This window comes from Cavia porcellus, unplaced genomic scaffold (assembly GCF_034190915.1).
Source record: "Cavia porcellus strain 051 isolate PalLab524CR breed Dunkin Hartley unplaced genomic scaffold, mCavPor4.1 scaffold_21, whole genome shotgun sequence".
NCBI lineage: Eukaryota > Metazoa > Chordata > Mammalia > Rodentia > Caviidae > Cavia > Cavia porcellus.
In genome coordinates, this window is record NW_026947504.1 from 19,423,217 (window position 1) to 19,442,113 (window position 18,897).

General features: G+C 34.3%; 1 protein-coding gene across 3 annotated transcripts in view; it reads right to left on the reverse strand.

Moving 5' to 3' along the window:
• Adamts19 (ADAM metallopeptidase with thrombospondin type 1 motif 19) overlaps positions 1–18,897 on the reverse strand; it is a 234,747-nt gene that overhangs the window by 119,104 nt on the left and 96,746 nt on the right. For all 3 annotated transcript variants that reach the window (XM_063232406.1, XM_063232408.1, XM_063232407.1), the window contains exon 8: positions 7,425–7,530. In XM_063232406.1, the coding sequence (XP_063088476.1) occupies positions 7,425–7,530 (106 nt within the window). The remainder of the gene's footprint in view (positions 1–7,424; positions 7,531–18,897) is intronic.

Sequence of the window (18,897 nt, forward strand, 5' to 3'; positions counted from 1 at the left end):
AGTATACTGTACTGAGAATGAGAGAAACATGAACTAGAGTACGACTGCAAAGATTATGTGGGGACAGGAAATCCAGAGCCAGCCCAGAAGTTAACTGAGGTGTTAGCTAGAGATACTCTTTCCATTTCTGAACAGTATCATAATTAATATCATGGGCTTTGGAATAGGCTCTTTTGGCTTAGAACATCCACTCGGGGACTTGCTAGCCACATTAGCATTAGTGAGCATCATCTCTAAAATACAGCTAACATCACTGCCTTTCTTGTTCAGGTGGGAGCTGAAGGTTTTCTTCTTGATGTATTAAACCAATGCCAAGTACCGACCTTCAGAACAAAGTCTCCCAATTTGCCAAGGTCAGAAAATGTTCACAGACTTATGTTATTAATAAGTATTTTAAAATTATTTCCCTGAGAGTTTATATATTTCACAATATCTATGATACAAATTACATTTTAGTAACATTTGGAGTTGAATTTTAGTAGAGCTATATTTAATAGTAAAGAAGGCATTTTATTGTTAGTTGGAATCCAGAGGACTGTATTGTTTGTAGAGCTAAGAAAACTCATGGTGCATGTATGAATGAGCAGGTGTGTTCTCTCTTCTCACATATATATGTGTATTTCTATATGTATATATGTGCGTATATACACATATGTAATGCTCGGTACTTATTTGTCTATTTATTTATTTATGTAACAATGTAATCTAACACATTATTGAGAACCAGCTCCACGTGTTGGCCACGGTGAGCAAGGAGATGGCCAGATCCAAGCCTTTCCCCATGAATCAGCACCATTTGTGGACTGGTGGGGACAGAACAAGGCCTCATCAAGAGGCGAGCCCTCCCTGCAAACAAGTGCCATGCTCAGCCCTCTGCCGGCAGGGGACAGCCAGATCCAAGCCCCTTCCTGTACACAGGCTGGCAAACAAGAAGAGCAACCCCTACTCCACTCCACCCCCTACCCCAACCCCAACCCCTCCGGATTAGCTGGTTGCTTACCAGCTGATCCAGAGAAACACTGGCTGCAACAATAGCTATTGAAGTGAAATGCAATTTGATGCTTGTGGTATTTGGTGTTTCACTGACCTTGCAGGTATAAGGCCAGTGGTCTGGTCATCTATTCATAAGATAGTGGTACGCAGTGCATCTGTGGGGGATCTCCTTCTGAAGATGATAACCATGGTTAATTCCCTATCACCTTGTTTTGAAGTCCTGTATCATTTTCATTGTTTTGCTGGGTTGGGTTTGGTTCAGTTTTGTTTTGTTTAATTTTGTTATTCAAGCTATTTCAAGGATAGCAAAATATATTATGGTAGCCATTTTGGATTTACTATTTTATTGTTTTGAAGTCCTGTATCATTTACACTGGTTTGTTTTATTTGGTTTTATTTTCTTTGGTTTTATCCTCTTTAAAACATAAAAATATTGAATATTTGTTCAAAAGAACAAATTTTATATTTGCAATAAATTGTGTCACAGAATAATGTCTAAATGTATTGCACATATAAGGATAGAGATATGTAATACAGAGCACTTTTCATGCTTGACTTTAAAAGACTAGATTTGTTTTTGTTTTGTATTTTTGCAGCTCAAACACAATGTCCTAGTGCAATGGGTAACAGGACGATAAAGGTCTGCTTGAGTAAAAATATTATTGAGCAGTTCATAAGAAACACAAAAGAGGGAATGAAGAAGGGAAGGAAGGAGGGATGGAGGAAGGTGTGGGCAGAGAGGCAGAAAGAATAAACAAATGTGTTTTCTACATGTTAGAATGAGGAAGTTAATTACAAAACCTTAGAAAAACTAAAAAGTACAAAATTTGACTAAATCTGACAAAAACCATTAAAAGTCAAGATTATGCTATAAGATGTATGAATATTTAAACATTATATTGATCAAGAGAATGACTTTAATAATGAAAAAATAACTAAAATGGGAATCTCCATCACTTCAATTAACTCATCTGTACAGTAATAACAGCCAATCCGTAACTCAAAATTTTGTAGCACTGGCTTATACTTTGATTCCTAACCTCTCAAAAAGAGAAAATCAAATTTCTCTGATTTTCTCATGGAGAAAATCAAATTTCTCCATGATTTTGGTTGCAGACTGAACTGAATGAGAACTGAATCAAATTTCCTTGTAAGTACAACATTCATTCTGAACACCGAATTTGATTCAGCTCTCATCCTACGTAGTTTGCTGCAGAATCATGGAAATAATCAAGTTGGTGAATTGAGGTACTCCTGTATATGAATGTACGGTATTTAGAACATGCTTGCTAATAAAAGAGGGCGTTTGTTTTAGTTAGATAGAATTTGGCAACCATTGGATACACTATGAGATACAGAAGCATGAATTGTATAATTTTTCAGTGAATTATTAACTCAGTAAAGTAGGTGAATCCCAAGCATACCTATTTCAAAGACATTTTTGGTCTTTGCATAGGTCCCGGAGAGTAATCCCTAAACTACTGGAGTATTCTGCCAAGGGATCTTTGATGAGAATGACTTTGGTTAACCAGGAGCCACAAACCATGACCGTTTATGCCAGCAATGTGATTTATGGCAGGACCTAGAGCTAGTTGGACCTCTGAAGGGAATAGAAAGACAATTTTTGACTCATGGGGAGCCAGCCAGGCCGACACAACTAAATTCTACAGTTAGCTCCCATGGTTGCCAATTCTCTGCATGTGTTTTCACAGATTATTTTTGGGAAAATTAAGCACTGGATGTAGCCCCATTAGAGGAAAAACACCTGAAACCTGGGGCCTGATGTCTCTTTGATGCAGCCCTATGTTGAGTTTTTCTTTGTTGATTTCAGTATATACCCTTCATGGTAGTAAACTCTAACAATAATGAGAGCATTTTACTAAAATTTTTAATTTTCTGCTAACAAATCAGTTAATCTGAGGATGGTTTTGTGGATAACCCCCAAAGAAACAGGAATTTAATCACAATGTAACAAAGTAGGGCCTGAAATCAAAGTAAAATGTTATTTCAACAAATGCTAAAGCATATATCATAAAGATATATAAAAATACAAGTAGATGTGTGCACATATCTATGTGTATTCAATAAGCTCTGTGAAATTTACGAACAATTTCCTAATGTATTTTTATTGATAAAAATAAATTTTAAACATCATCACAGGAAGTTCATGAGAATCTTGTTTGTGTCTTGTGAATACATCTTAATGCATTTTACCAAAAAATACTTTTCTTATCAAAATTTTAGTTAGAGAGTCAGAGTACAAATCGGGGAGAATAAGGAAGAAAGCCTCAACCTGTGAGCCTCCCAGAGCAAGGGCTGGGGAGAGAAGAACAACACTCAGACTGTCCCCCTCAGCGTAGCTCCACCCCCATGAACAACCAGCTGATTTGGAGGAACTGCATTGTTTGGTTGACTTTGGAGACCTAATGCTATGCAACTATATAGAGGACAACAATATGCAATATAGTAACTACTGTAGATTTCCTACTGTCTTGTTACTGTTTCAATTTGTTTCATTGCTGTTGTATCCCCTTTAAAATTAAAAAAAACAAACAAACAAACAAAAAAAAAAAAAACAAAGGAACATCACAAAAGTCCCCACAAATATTGACCTTAAAAGACAGTATAAGGAAAACTTTATGCCAATGTCTAAATAATTTGCATGAAATGGACAAATTCCTTTAAAGATAACAACTGCAAAGTTCATTCAAATAAAGTATCTTGAAAATTCATGCATTGAAGAAAATTTAATTCACAGTTGTTTCTCATAATAGTTTATGAGTAGTCCATGTTTTAAATTAAGCCTTAGTTGACAACATGATTAATCATTCAGTTACAAAAGGAGATACAGCATAGCACTGTAAATAATACATTCAATTCAGTCAATAAAAGAACTACTTAAATAATCAAGCATGATATATATATATATATATATATATATATATATATATATATATAAAGTATTTTTATCTTAATTTGGGGAGGCTGAAAGTTAATAATAGTGTATACATTCACTTGATGTGCTTTAGATTATGCTTCATTATTTAAGTGTTATATCTTCTTTTGTACACCACACTGTTATGATATTATAAGGATAATAATAGTCCTCCATTACTTTTCTTAACAGAGACTCTTTTGGCATCTCACTTAATGTACTACCTGGTAAAATAATGCACTTTCAGATATTTCTATGTAATTGCATGTAAGTTGGTATTTTCCCAAAGGAAAAACTGATATTTATTTTTGCTGATACTGTGTTAGATTCTTTTGCAATACTAAGAGAAGGAATTTTTATTTTCTTCAATTACTCGAATTATCACCCTTAAGACATTTTTAGCAGTTGTGTATGATTATGAAAGTGCTCTTAAGTGACAAGCTTGAATGGAAGCACTCTGTCATTCTAAAATTATGGGTAAAAGTACATACAATAATTTATTATTAGTTTTTAGTAGATAGTTTTAAGTTATAAAATTTAACAATAACAAAAAATGCAATCCAAAAGGAAAAATGACCAGAAACTTACACAGGTAGCTAACTCTTAATCAATCGGATTTCTAATAAAAGCACTCAGCTTGTGTGTGTATGTGTGCACATGATATTATAGATATTTATAGTCCATGAAGAGTTTCTCTACTGAGAGGTTATAAGTTCATGGACTTTTAAAATATTTTCTGTTCTATCATTTCTTCCTACAATGTGCCTTTTCCTACAATTATATGATAATAACATGATATAATTGAAACCAATTTCCTCCTGTTTTCTTCTCTCCTGTTTATAAAGGTGATATTATTCTCACAGTGATATGCCCCTCACTGCCCAGCTTCAAGAGAAAACTAGACTGCACCTTTGAGACAAATTTTCAAACTTTAGTAACCAAGTAGTTCAATATATATTACGTGCCCTGGTCCTCACCAATAAAATGTTAGGTATTGTTCACTAAACACTATTAAGTATGTACAGTAATGTATCCACTAATTTGCTCACTTTACTCAGTTCATAATTTATGCATATTTCAGTGTACATTATACATATGATTTTGTCAGATAAAATATTTACAAGTGAATTATTGACAATATTTAATTTATTGGGCAAGTTATGGATATATTGGAATCTATAATTTTTGATAATTAATTGAGTAATATATTATTATGATTTAATCACATTTATATAAATAAATTATGTTCTGTATAAATTGTTCTTTTAAGGTTTCTTCTACTAATCAAATTTCACTGCCAACTCAGCTGTACTTAACTGTCCACGGAGTGCAGGAGCATAATGAGAATTTGGGTTGGATATATAATACTAGAATGTTGAACCTATGATCACTTGGGGAAAACTGGCCCCCAAGGAAAGAGTAAAGATCCTACTAAGCTCTAAGGAATGGGTATCAAATGGGATTGTGGGTGGAGTATTGCCAGATAAGAAATTCTGAATTTTGAGCTTAAGTTCATACTTCTTAAGGTTGAAAACTAATTATGTGCTTTTGGTATTTTGTTTTGAACAGGGTCTCGCTATATAACTTACATTGTCCTTGAACTCACTACGTAGCCTAGGCTAGCTTCAAACTCATGATATTCCTCCTACCTCAGCCTCTGAAGACTGTTATAGGACTACAACACCATACCAAAGTTTGAAAGCACTGAAAGCCGATCTTGTAAACATGTCTTTGATCAAAGAGGCATCCAGAGGGATCACCTCTCTAAGTTCAACATTGTACTCCATCTGAAACCAATTAAAACACTTGCGTTTGTAGTGCTGCTATGTCTAGCACTGGGAAACACCATGATCAAAATTAAGTATAACTTTCCAACCCATTCCATTCCTGTTATTGTAAACTTCCTGAAAGCATATGTACAGGTTTGGGGTTTGGCTTTATTTTGTTTTGTGGTGCCAGACATCTAAATGAGGGCCTTGCCCATATTAGATAAGCCCACTACCACTGAGTTATAGCTCCAGCCCATGTCCATGAATTTTATACAACTTTAAAGGTGCGATCACAAACTATGGTGACTATTGAAATTACAAAAATTTATTGTAGTAAAGGTACATTGCCATTACTCTCCCTTAGAACACACAACCCATTCTCTGTCTCTCTGTCTCTGTCTCTCTGTCTCTCTGTCTCTCTGTCTCTCTCTGTCTCTCTGTCTCTGTCTCTGTCTCTCTCTCTCTCTCTCTCTCTCTCTCTCTCTGTTTCTCTCACTCTCTCTCTCTGTTTCTCTCTCTGCTTTCTAACGCAGCTCCAGAAGTCCTCCTGTTTCAGCATCTTTAACTGTACTGTCCTGGCTGCCTTGGATTCAAAACATTTATCCTTCAAGGTCATTGTGACTTTGAGAAATAGCCAGATTTCGTGCTGTGTCAGTCACATCTGGTGAGCAGAGCGGATACGGGCAGCCCATCACCTCCTCACCAGGCTGTCTTTCCCTGATATTTCTCCACTGCAGCAACTGTCTTTCTTCTGTTTTCACACTGCAGTAAAGACCCTCAGGAAAGTGGACTTACAGAACTGTTTCAGAAAGTAGCAAGGATGATAGGTGAAGTGGGTTCTTAAGAGAAGAGGGGTATTTTGAGGTAGATTAATAACAATCATGTGTTTTACAAATTTTTAAAATTTAAGCACACAGTATCATTCTTAATCAGTCCTGTATTATCCCCAATTTATTGATGAAAAATGAAAAGCCAAGGCTGGCACGTAACCTTATCTTAAAATCACAACAGAGGGACCTGAATTCAATGTTTTTAGTTCAAATCTTTGCTCTACCACTTTTTTTTTTGTAATCACCTTGCAAAGGTAAATGAACCTTTTATACTGCTTTCCTGTACAATGGGTCACTTTTCCTATAAAATGGGTCACTAATATCACACATGAGATTAATATGAAGACTTAGATATGCATTATATTTGTTTTTAGTACTAGTCTATGTAAAGGGCTTAGAATTGTGCCTTTTATGTAGGTAATGAGGCTTTGGTGATAATTATGCATCTCATTTATATTTTTAAGTACAACAACCTAACCATGCAAATTACACCCTTTAGTACATATGTGCTTATTAATACCAAATATAAGTATTTTTCCAGCTGCTAAGCTGTTTTATTGAAGTAAACTGTTTCCCTTAGATGTTAAAAAATACATAGATATATAGTTGCATGGTTATTACAATGTTCACACTGTTTGAAAATGTGTAGCAAAACCAATCACACACCATGTAAGGATTGTCTTAGACTATAATGTCATAAGATTTCCTTCAATGTGTCAGGAATAACTACAACTTTCAAAAGACACTGTAGATAATCTTTTTCATTTTCTTCTGTTTCTGCAAACTTTAAGAAACTTGAACTCCAAAGAAATATTCAAAAAACATATATGCAATTCAATAATTCACATTAAAAATTTGTACACTAAAATATAAAATATAATGATGACTTTTACTTACTTGTGACCCATTTCATGAGCAATTGTAAATGCAAGATTGAGGCCATTGTCTTCAGCAATAATACATTTTCTCTTCTCACTACACATTCCATTCAAGTAAGCTATACCTAAAACACACCAACATTAATCATCAAATGTCTGATTGAAATGGAAAATAATTATACTATGTATTAGTAGTAAGAAGGGCAATGAAAGTGGTTTCCACTGAAATGTATCAATATTAAGCTGTAAAGCTAGCTTTTATAAAATGAATTCTAAAGGAAAATTGATATATGTATCAATAAATTAATAAACTGTAAAGTTCTTTCACTTTCATGTTTTAGGTGAAATTATTTTTACCTATTTATCCAATTCTCCAAGTGTAAACTTAAATAATATAACATAAATATTACTTCTTAATTGCTACACAAGATAAATGGATAGTCACAACTCAAAAAATGTAAATAAAAAACCAATGATTGTGCTAATGTTTTTTGTTTCTTGTGGAGAATTTAATTTCAATGAAACAAGAAACCTAAAATAATCTATATATCTTTTTAATCGGTTCATCAGTTGCTGGGTATTTGGGCTGTTTCCAAGATGTAGCTATTACAAACCATGCTGCTATAAAAATGGTGTGCATATATTGCTGTAGCATGATGTTTTTTAATTCTTTCAGAAAGATACCAAGAAGAGGAATAGCTGGGTCAAAGGCAACTGCTAGTCCTGGTTTTTTGAGGAATCGCTACACTGATTTTCACAGTGGTTGTACCAGTCTAGACTCCCACCAACAGTAGAGAAGGGTTCCTTTCTCCACACAGCCCTGCCAGCGTTTGTTATTGGTTGATTTGGGGTTTTTTTTTGTGGTGCCAGGCATTGGATTCACAATCTTGCACTTGGTGCTTATGCCACCAGGCTTTGATTTCTTGATAACATTTATCTTTCTGGAATGAGATGGAATCAGCATTGTTTTAATTTGCATCTCTCGAATGATCAGTGATGTTAAATATTTTTCTAGCTATTTATTTGCCACGTGTACCTTTTATCTGAGAAGTATATATTCATTTCAAATGGCCATATTTAGATTGGGTCTTTAAATTTGAGGACTTGAATTTATTTTTTTATATAATCTAAATATTAATCCTTTGAGGAACAGCTGGCAAAATTTTTTTTCCCATACTATGAGTTGTCTCTTTATTCTGTTGGTGATTGCTTTTGCTTTGGAGTACTATTCAGTCATTAAAAACATGAACGTGAGACATTTCTAGGTAACCCTGAGCCTATACTTTTTTTTGAGGGGAGTACCAGAGATTGAACTCACAACCTCATGCTTGCCAAGCAGGCACTTATGCCTCTGAGCTAAATCCTCAGACCCAAGACTACACTCTTAAGTGAAATCAATTGGACATGTGTATGCACCACATTTTTTCTTGGTGTAAGAAAACAAAAGTGTAAATAAGGATCACATGTATAACAGATATTGTGAAATAGAAATAAAATATTCAAATGAGAAAGAGAACTAGGGAAAAGTGAGAGGAGAAGAAAGGAAGGGAAAAGAAATAAACAAGAGACAAAGGGAAAAAAATAAACCAAAACTTTTGTAAATATGAAGAGAAGAGGGGTTTGAACACAGAGAAGAACATGGTAAAAAAAAAGAAGAAGAAGAAGAAGCAAGACATATGATATTCAGGTACAAATTCCCTATGATGAATGCGATCATTATGTATATCTAAAGTGTACCAATAATTTAATTAACTTAAAATAAAAATTATCTACATATATCACAACCTTGAACTTACATTAAATTTGGCATGAATAAAATTGTGAATTTTATTTAATGAAATACTATTTTAAATAAGAAAATGAAAAAACTTTCTATCTTTGTGTAACTGAAAAGGTTTATTTTGAAAATATTTCACTTGACAAGATAATCTGCTGGGAGAGTCATATGGTAGTGAGATATTTTTTAAGATAAAATTTTCAGCAAGACACTTGGTTTAACTTCTCAGAGGCAAAAGCAGCTCCTATTAGTAGGGTATTAAAATTTTTTTGAGCATTAGAAAATAAAAAGCAATGACCTGAGATCAAAAGTCTCCTCATAATACTACAGTTTTGCTATAATTAGCATGTCGATGGCCCTTATTTAGTACAAAGTTTCCTGTAAGATTCCCATATGTTTTGGCTCATTTTTCACCATAGCTAAAACCATTGCAGTGTCCAGATTAGAAATAGTTATTTACTCATGGGTCACTACCTACCAAAGGCAACCTCTTTAATATGCTCACATTTCTTCCATTCTCAAAATATGCTCTCATTCTTCACATTTCTCAAAATATCCTATTTGCCTCATTTAAAAATAGTATTGCTACTTGCTCTCACTCTCTGTGTCTCTCTGTCTCTGTCTCTGTCTCTGTCTCTCTCCTATTTCAATACTGGGGATCAAATTAGTTTTCTGCATTATTACATCTCCGGCTCCCCTGCTCCAGCTGGGTTTGAATTTATGATCCTTCTGTTTTAGCTTTACAGAGTTCTGGGATTACAGACATACATTACCACTCCCTATACTCTATTATTTCTTCTATCTATTTCTAGTCTTGTTGCCCTGGTTAGAATTTCCAACACGGTACTGACATACGAGAGGTACTGAGGTCATTATTTTTACTTTTGACTTAAACAGGAATGATCACAGCTTCACGCTTGCATATAGTATTTGCTTAATACTTTCATTGCTATAGCTTATTAACTTTAATTAACTTTCCAATATCACTGCATATCTAAAGAAAAAAGGTGACATAGGTCTAAGATGAATGGGATATGGTTTTTAAGAAAATAATTAAGTGGCTGAAATAGCCACAGAGGGAATCAGCAAGAGATCTAAGTATTAGAGTATTACTTAATGTAAATGAGTCAGAAAAAATTGTTGGTTCAGCTGAGGATAGAGACCATGTTGTTTGGTGGGTCACTAAAATACCCAGTTGAGTGACATCCAGTCCACGGGGTGCAGTAAAGTCAAGGGTAACTGGATGCATTTGGGGTTGAAGTTTTGTACATCAGGTTTGAAGAAAGAAACACAGAATAAAAGTTGAGAGTAAAAAGAGAGAGAGAACATATAGGATTCCATGGGGAATAAAGAAGTAAGGGGGGAAAGCCCCATAATCTGGAGACCAGAATACAGCAGTAGGGTAAATGGTTTCCATTGATGAGGAAACCTATGTACACACTTTACCAAAAAAGCACTAATACTAATGATCCAAGTGGGGTTATGGACATGATTTTAGAGAAATTCTGTGACAAGGTTAGGAATTGTCATTAGAGGAAAGGAAGAGCAGAGGTACAGCTCAGTTAGACGGAGGTCAAATTGTTGACTTCTCTTGGGTAGATGGATTATGTGAGCAAGATACTGCGCCTGAGGAGAATGAAACGGGAAAGCGAGAAAGACGGTCAAAATCCACAGGAAATGTGGCCAAGAATCAACACTGATCGATCACAGCTGTAGAACAGAGATGTTTGTGCACGTCAGCTTCCAAGGAAATGCTAACGTCCAAGGTGGAAGAAATTTTGGACTCAGAAACGTGGAGGCAGTAAAATGTGACAAGTACAGTGCTGATTTTATCTGTACCAGCACCGCGGTCCAGGGGAAGGGAAAGGATGAACAATGAGCTCTCTGGAATTGCACAATGCTATAACTACCAAATTATTAAAAAAAAATGATTATTGTGTGGTTATGTAAAAAACATAATAACAAATATTATGATTTAAACAAAAATATCTCATACTATAAAATATAAGTACATATATAATAATATAAAATATTTTAAAGCAATAGTTGCATATTTACAGATTCAACTACAGCTACATATTTAAAAACCATACCACCGCATATTCATAAGAGAAACAATGACAGAATATGTGATAATTTCTAACACAAATTATATTAGGTAATAAAATTTTGGGTGAATGTTCTTCCTCTTGGCATCTTCCAGATTCACACAAGTGTATTTAATAGTTTTAAAATGAGAAAACTAAAAACTTTATAAACATGGTAACCATATCTATGAGATTTATTAGTAACTAATAGGACCTCATAATCGGGGTGTGGTTTAAAAATGTTTCAACTCCTATTTTTCTTTCACTTAAGTATAAAGGCAATCTTCAACAAAGCCTCTGATAAATCTGAATTTCCTTGTTCTTACTTTTGGCAGATCAAGGAGTTTTTCTCTGCCTTGAAGGTTATAGAGACTAATTGTAACCATGACTAATTTAAATGACTTGCATTATTCTGCTTAAAAGCCCAGGCCTTTCAGGTCTTTTCAAAAACTCACATGTTTCTTATTTTAATAAGGGCCAGGGCTTAAAGGGGGAAAGGATTTAACACAGCTGTTGTTAAAGATAGATGTAATACAGACCATTTCAAAGCAGTCTTAATATAAAGAATTCTTGAAACATAAAGCAAACAAAAACAGTTTTATAACTTTTCATCTAAATTGATACAAGTCATGCACCAGGATTCAATAGAATCTTTCTTCTGAAAACAAAAGATACTACTCTCGAGTATGATCAAGAACATCAGAAGCTCCTAAAGCTCATTTCTCCATAATGAACTAATGTGTAAACGGACCATGTCTACACAGATTGGAACTTCCTAAAAAAGTAAATCACTGGAGCAGTCCTGGAAATGTTGCTTTTAACTATCTGCTAACCAGCCTATGTTCAGAACCACAGCTGTCTAGGGCAACTCCTGCTACAACCATAGGTAAGCTACTTAGTCTCTCACTGCATCTTAGGATATGAGTTATTGACCTTTGAGGTCTCTGGGGACAAAAATCGTAATATGTGACTAGTATTTAAAGAACAGTGATGTTGAGGATACCTTTAGGAGTTTAGCTGACACAAACACACATTTTACAGTGAGATCGAGGCATAAAGACTTACATAGAATATTATGGGAGAATGGGAAAAAAGGACAGAAAAATCACAGCAGAAAAGGCCTTCAGAGAGAGAAACACTGTGTTGTCAGGGGTTAGACAAGTGAAGAGCAGGGCACGAGATGTGGGAGATCCTGAGCATATGAATGAGCATGAGGAAGAGAAAGGAAACACTGACAAGCACAAATGCTCCTCCCAGAGGTGGCGGTTTCAAAGCCTGCAGTGTGCAAGCCTTACAGTTTAGCTGTCCATCAACACTGCACACAGTGTATCCTCAGTAAGGGGCGCACAGGTGAAACCCCAAAACTACTACATGTAAATTACATCTTAAATAAAAGATGTAATTTTGAATGAAATGTATTTTATTCACTAATTAGAATGATGATACCTAGATGCTATGAGATTTATTTGCATAATTACATTCAACTTGGATTTGGAGCATATTTGAAAATAATAATTTATCTTACTAGCTACCTGTCTACCTGTTTACTTAAAAAATAATAATTTAGCATGTAAATATAATTACATATTATGAACTTGAAACCAATATAGTTATAAAAGTAGGCTAAAACTTGGTCTTCTAGATTCTCTTAAAAGTTTGAGTCATTTACAACATTCTTAACAATATGGCTTCTATAAATACAGAAAAACACGTGTAACAACAAGAGTACAACAAAAATATATTGTCTGGGGCCAGGGACTTAGCTCAGTGGCATAAACACCTGTCTGGCAAGTGCAAGGTTGTGAGTTCGATCCCTGGTACAAAAAAAAAAAAAAAAAAAAAAAAAAAATAAGTTGTCTTCAGCATCAAATAAGGTAGAAATATGTATAGAAGTTAAAACGTTTATATTCCAGCATCATGGTAGACTAAATCTTCACTTTTTTAAGAAATTTAATTTGAGCCCAGTTTGGGCAACTTAATGACTTACTGAGACCCTATCTCAAAATAAAAAGTCAAAGCAAAGGGAGATTGAGGATTGGACTGAGAGTGAAGACCCTGGGAACAATCTCCAGGAGAACAAAGCTTGCAAAAAGAATTCTCAAACACACAAAAAAAGTTTGAAAAAAATCTGAAGAAATAAGTTACTTCAGCAATGTATAAACTGGGTATCAAACACGCACAGATTTTACTAAGGCTGTGCTTCGAAATGTCTGCAGATACACCAGCTCCAGAGTAGGAATCAATTATTAAGCAAATAAGAAAGACTAGAACTGCTACTATCTACTCACTTTAAACAATCATGATAAAAACTTTAAGCCTACTAAATGAAAGCAGAACGTAAAGTGAAATATACTAGTAATCAAATTAAAGTTAGTGGATTAAACTCGCTTAGAGAATTACATTTTAAAGGATTGCATTTTACATAATTCCTCTTAAGTTGGTCTACAAAAACACATGTAAAATAACAATTAAAATGTTAATAATACAAGAGAAAAGAATCGCCTAATAAAATATTATAGTTTATATAATACTGTTTATGTTGTATAAAAATACCCTTAAAGTTAATCAGTAGGATATAATTACCAGGTTCACTTTATAATATTTGATATATGTATATATCATAATTTAATCTCAAATTATTGACAAAAATTAAATTAGACTAAAATATTATAAATAATTGTTTTCAATAACTGATAGGTTAAATATACTTAAGGATATAAAATATAGATTTTCAAATACTCCTTATAAAACTCTGTTCTTATTTATAAACATGAGCAATCACACACAGTTTCTATCATACAGCTTGAAGATACAGTACATAGCACAACCAAACACACATACAACTTTCCTAACATGAACAATGAGACAAGTTAGCACATATCCAAAGAATAACACAGTGAAGGTGATAGTCTCTATGATGCAACAAAATTAGAAGTCAAAGGCAGCTACTCTTCCAATTTCTCCTAATAAGTGAATATTTTGAATTATATAAATTATATAATTATATTACATAAATTATTGATCAAAGAAAAAAAAACTACAGTGGAAGTTAGAACTGAGGCTCCCACTTATTACTTTATTACTTGACAAAGCTGATGGCATGCAACACAGAATAATTCACAGCAGCCCAATATTTCTGAGGAGAAAAATAATGGGCAGACAGAAATGGAAATGATTTGGAAGCATTCAAGAACTATGGAAACAAAGAACACTAGAAGATTTTAAATCCTAAAATTAGAAGAAACTCATGCACGAAGGTGAGGAAATATCTAAAGACAGTTTTTCACCGGGGGTATCTGGAGAAAACAATTAGTTAAAAAAGTTGAACATGATCCAGAAGAGGACAACTGTAGAAGAAAAGAGAAAATTAATTGTGTGTGTGTGTGTGTGTGTGTGTGTGTGTGTGTGCACTTTCACACGTGTGTTGGGGTGAGGGAGTCATCCAGGACCAGGTTTTGCTGTCCATACAAAACTGAAGAGTTTAGGAGTCACAGGCTGGAAAAACAAATTTGGAGGGTACAGAGGCCAACCAGTGCTCTTTTTAAGACAATTGTCATTTTCTAGAACTGCACAGTGTTATTTTGAATATTTAAACACAGAGTTTCTGGAAGGCAGAGTACAATTTCATGTGGACTGAGACACAGCCCAGTCCCAAACAGAATTGGTATAATCAGTTCCCAAGCTACTTATCAAGAAAGGAAAAAAATCACCAAATCATCCTTCAATCGTTTCTGTTATATGGTAATTATCTGGAATCATTACTGCTACACACACAAAAATAATTAATCACTGATCAAAATATATAGACACACCAGGCCAAGATGTATTTACACAAACAACAAACTGTCATAACGGTCCAAATCCTGCATTTGGCACACAGGATTTTAACTGAGACTAATGTGATAAATAAAATAGAGGAAAAGAGAAAAGAAATTGAAAAGAAGATGAGAAATTATCAGATAATTAGAAGTTCTTGAAGAATTAATCAGATGTTTTTTAACTGAAAAACCCACTATTTGAAATTAAGAACTCAACTACATATAGAGTAAAAGAATTTAAATATACAAACTCAAGCAAAAGGAGGAAAAAGATAACATGCTTATAAAGGAAATAATATTCTTTGTAAGATATGATCACAGTTTTACATTCCTATAATTTGAATCCTATAATAAGAGGGAAACAAAACGTTAACTCTATTTGAGAGTTAATAGCAAACTGTATTTTTAAAATATTACATATTAATGCAAAAATGTTTTAAAATTTCCTAAGGTCAAGAGCCCTAACACTGATAAATCAAATGTAACATGAACTCTCCTTCACTGGTGGTAAGAATGCAAAAGGCACAGCCACTTTGGAAAACAGTGTGTCGTTTCTTAGAAAACTAAACATACCTTTACCAGCAATTGCATTCTTTGGTATTTATACAAAGCAGAAAGAAATTTATGCTCACATAAAAACCTGCATATGAATATTTACAGGAGTATTATTTATAATTCCAAAATTTGGGAAGGTGAATGGATAAATGAATCAGGCACTTTTATCCAATAGAACATTATTTAGTGCTAAATGAAGTTTCAAGCCATGAATAGACATAGATGAAACTTATATAAGTTATTAAGCAAGAGAAGCTAATCTATTATATTATTTTTAAATATGTGACATTCTGGAAAAGAAATCCACCAAGGGCAACAGAAAAAACATCAGTGATTTCCAGGGACTGGGAAGGGGGCAGGTAAAGCTCAGGTTTGGGGGCAGTATAACTTTATATAGTACTATAATAATGAATATAATTAATATCTACTTTTTAAGTCTTTAGAAGGTACAGTGCTAAGAACGAATATTAGTGTAAACTGTTGCTTTTGGGTGATACTGATGTATCAATGTAGATTTATCCATTATAACAAAAAGACTCAATGGAAATCACTGAACACTATGAACCTGTGGGCCAGGGCATACAGGGAAATACATGCACCTTACACTCAACTTTTCTGCAACTTAACACTGTTCTAGAAAAAAGTATGTTCTTTTTTAAATATCAGCAAGCAATAGGCAAGATCAAACAAAAACAAACTCAAAATATAAGTAAATAGATCTCAAAACCATTGAAAATAAAGCAAAAAGAGAGAAATTTATAAACACTAAAATGAACTTCAAAGTAACACAGCTTACAAAGAATGTAATCAAAGTATTAGGAACAGGAAATGATAAAATTAGTTATTTTATTTTATTTTGGGGATTGAGCCCATGGCCTTTGCACTGAGCTTTAGCCCCTTCCCTTTTTTATTTTGAGAAAGGTCCAACTTGTGACCCTTTAGCCTCAGCATCTCAGAGTGCTGTGATTACAAGTGTGTGCCACCACACCTCGCTTCGAATGACATTGTTTAAAGTTGATAGCAAAATTTCTGTTAATCTCTAATTCTACACTAAGTGAAACAACTTTTCAATAATGAGAACTGCACGAACATTATTTTCACACACAAAAGTAATTGAAGGTTTGCAGTTGAAGAAATGTGAAAGAAATTTCTCCTGGCAAGAAGAAAAATCATCCCAGATTGTGACGCAAAAAATGCAGGAGGAAACCAAGAATACCAAAGAGAGTAACTGAATGATACTAAGGTTTAAGTGTCCCCTCCAAAACTTATACTGAAATTCAATGCCACCATGACAGAAATGGGAAGTGAGATAAAACAGTCTGTCATCTAAGATCCTCCCTTTTTAAAAATATTTTTATTTTTATTAGAACATATTTGCATACACAATGATTACACTCATTGTGGGGAGCTGCTACCTGTGTATAAAGCATCTTCGTTTTTCCTCAACCCCTTTTTTCCCCCTCTCTCCCCACTCCCTCTACCTCTTGGTCACCCTCCTGTTTCTGCAAACAATCTGTGTCCAAGAATTCAAAAAAATTCAATTCTCCTAAATAAATACCCAATCAAAATATTAGCAACTAAAATGAATGGACATTTCTCAGAAGTACAAATACCCAATAAATATATGAAAAATGTTCATAATCTCTGGCTACTAGAGAAATGAACTACAACACTGAGATTCCATCTCACTCCTGAAAGAATGACTGTCTTCTAGAACTCAAGTAATAACAAATGCTGGTGAGGTTGTAGCGGAACAAGTACACTTCTACATTGTTAATGGGACCAAAAGTAGTAAAACCACTATAGAAATCAGCATGGAGATTCCTCCAAAACAAACAAAACAAAACTAGAAATTTCAAACTACCCAACTATTCCCTGTCTAGGCAACTTCCTGAAAGACTTAAAGATGTCCTATTACAATTATATGTGCATGCCTGCCTTTCCAGCTGCACAACTCACAATAGCTAAATACTGGAGGTGGCCTGTTTGTCCATCAATGGGCGAATGGATCCCCTTATGAAAAACTCGAAGCTGTTATTGTGGGGGTAGGTTATTGTGGAAGCGGGCTCCTGTTAAAGAGCAAATTTAACCCAATGCTTTCTGTCTCCTGCACTCTCACTTGCCCTCTGCCTCGCTGTGACTCAGCCAGAAGCCCCTTGCGCTACAAGGTGCAAGGACATGTTCTTGGACTTCCCAAAATACAGACATATGAGCCAAATAAATTTCTGTGATAGAAACAGAAAAGACACATGGATACAAAAAGTAAATACTGAAAACATGAAATAATAAATATCTTTCACAATTTAAACTACAGAGAACTAAAATGCATATAACAAAATATGGAGGGGAGATAAAATGGAGTACAAATGTTTGAAATTTCTAGAAACATCAGGAGATAATTAAAAAAGATATAGAATAATATTTAAACATGGAAACAATAGTGAAGCAATACATAATTACAATTATATAATTATATAACCATTAAAAAAGCGAGAAAGGAGAAAAGAGAGAGATGAAACAAAGCCAAATAGAAAAAGAATATGAGGGCCAGGGATTTAGCATAATGGTGTAAGTGCCTGCCTGGCAAACATGAGGTCGTGGGTTTGATCCCTAGCACAAAAAAAAAAAAAAAAGACAATGAATATGAAGATAGGATTTCGTATCAAAATTTTCATTGAGTAAGAAAATTTCAATCACAACAAAGATAGGATTAGACTTTTTAAAACTTCTATTCTGCTTATAAGGAATTAAACTTCAAATACAATAACATTAAAATGAATATAGAAAGAAAAATGAGAAACTATTCATCAAAACAGAGTGAGATGATTAATATTACAACTACTAGGAGTAGAACAAGGTGGTGGTTGAGTAGGCTCCACAGGTGATGGTCTCCACACAGACACTGCAGGCTGCACAGCTATTCAGTCAGCAAACTACCTTCACTGCAGCTAATCAGATGAGACCACAGTGCTTCCTTTTAGTGTAAGAAAATGAAACAAGTAAGTATTAAAGAAAGCAGGAAGGAAAGAAATACCAGCATCACCAGTCATCACTCTCCCAACTCCAAACAGCCCAAAAGGGAGAGAGATGCAGGGAAGGGATAATTAAATCAGGTGCTAGACACGAAACCCAGGAGCAGACCTGCCACACAGAATCACATTGCTAGGCAAAACCCTCTCTCTGCTATGGGCAGGCCAGTACATGTAGACTGAGCCTGTAGCACTGCTGTAGACCTGGCCACCAGCTGTCTTTACA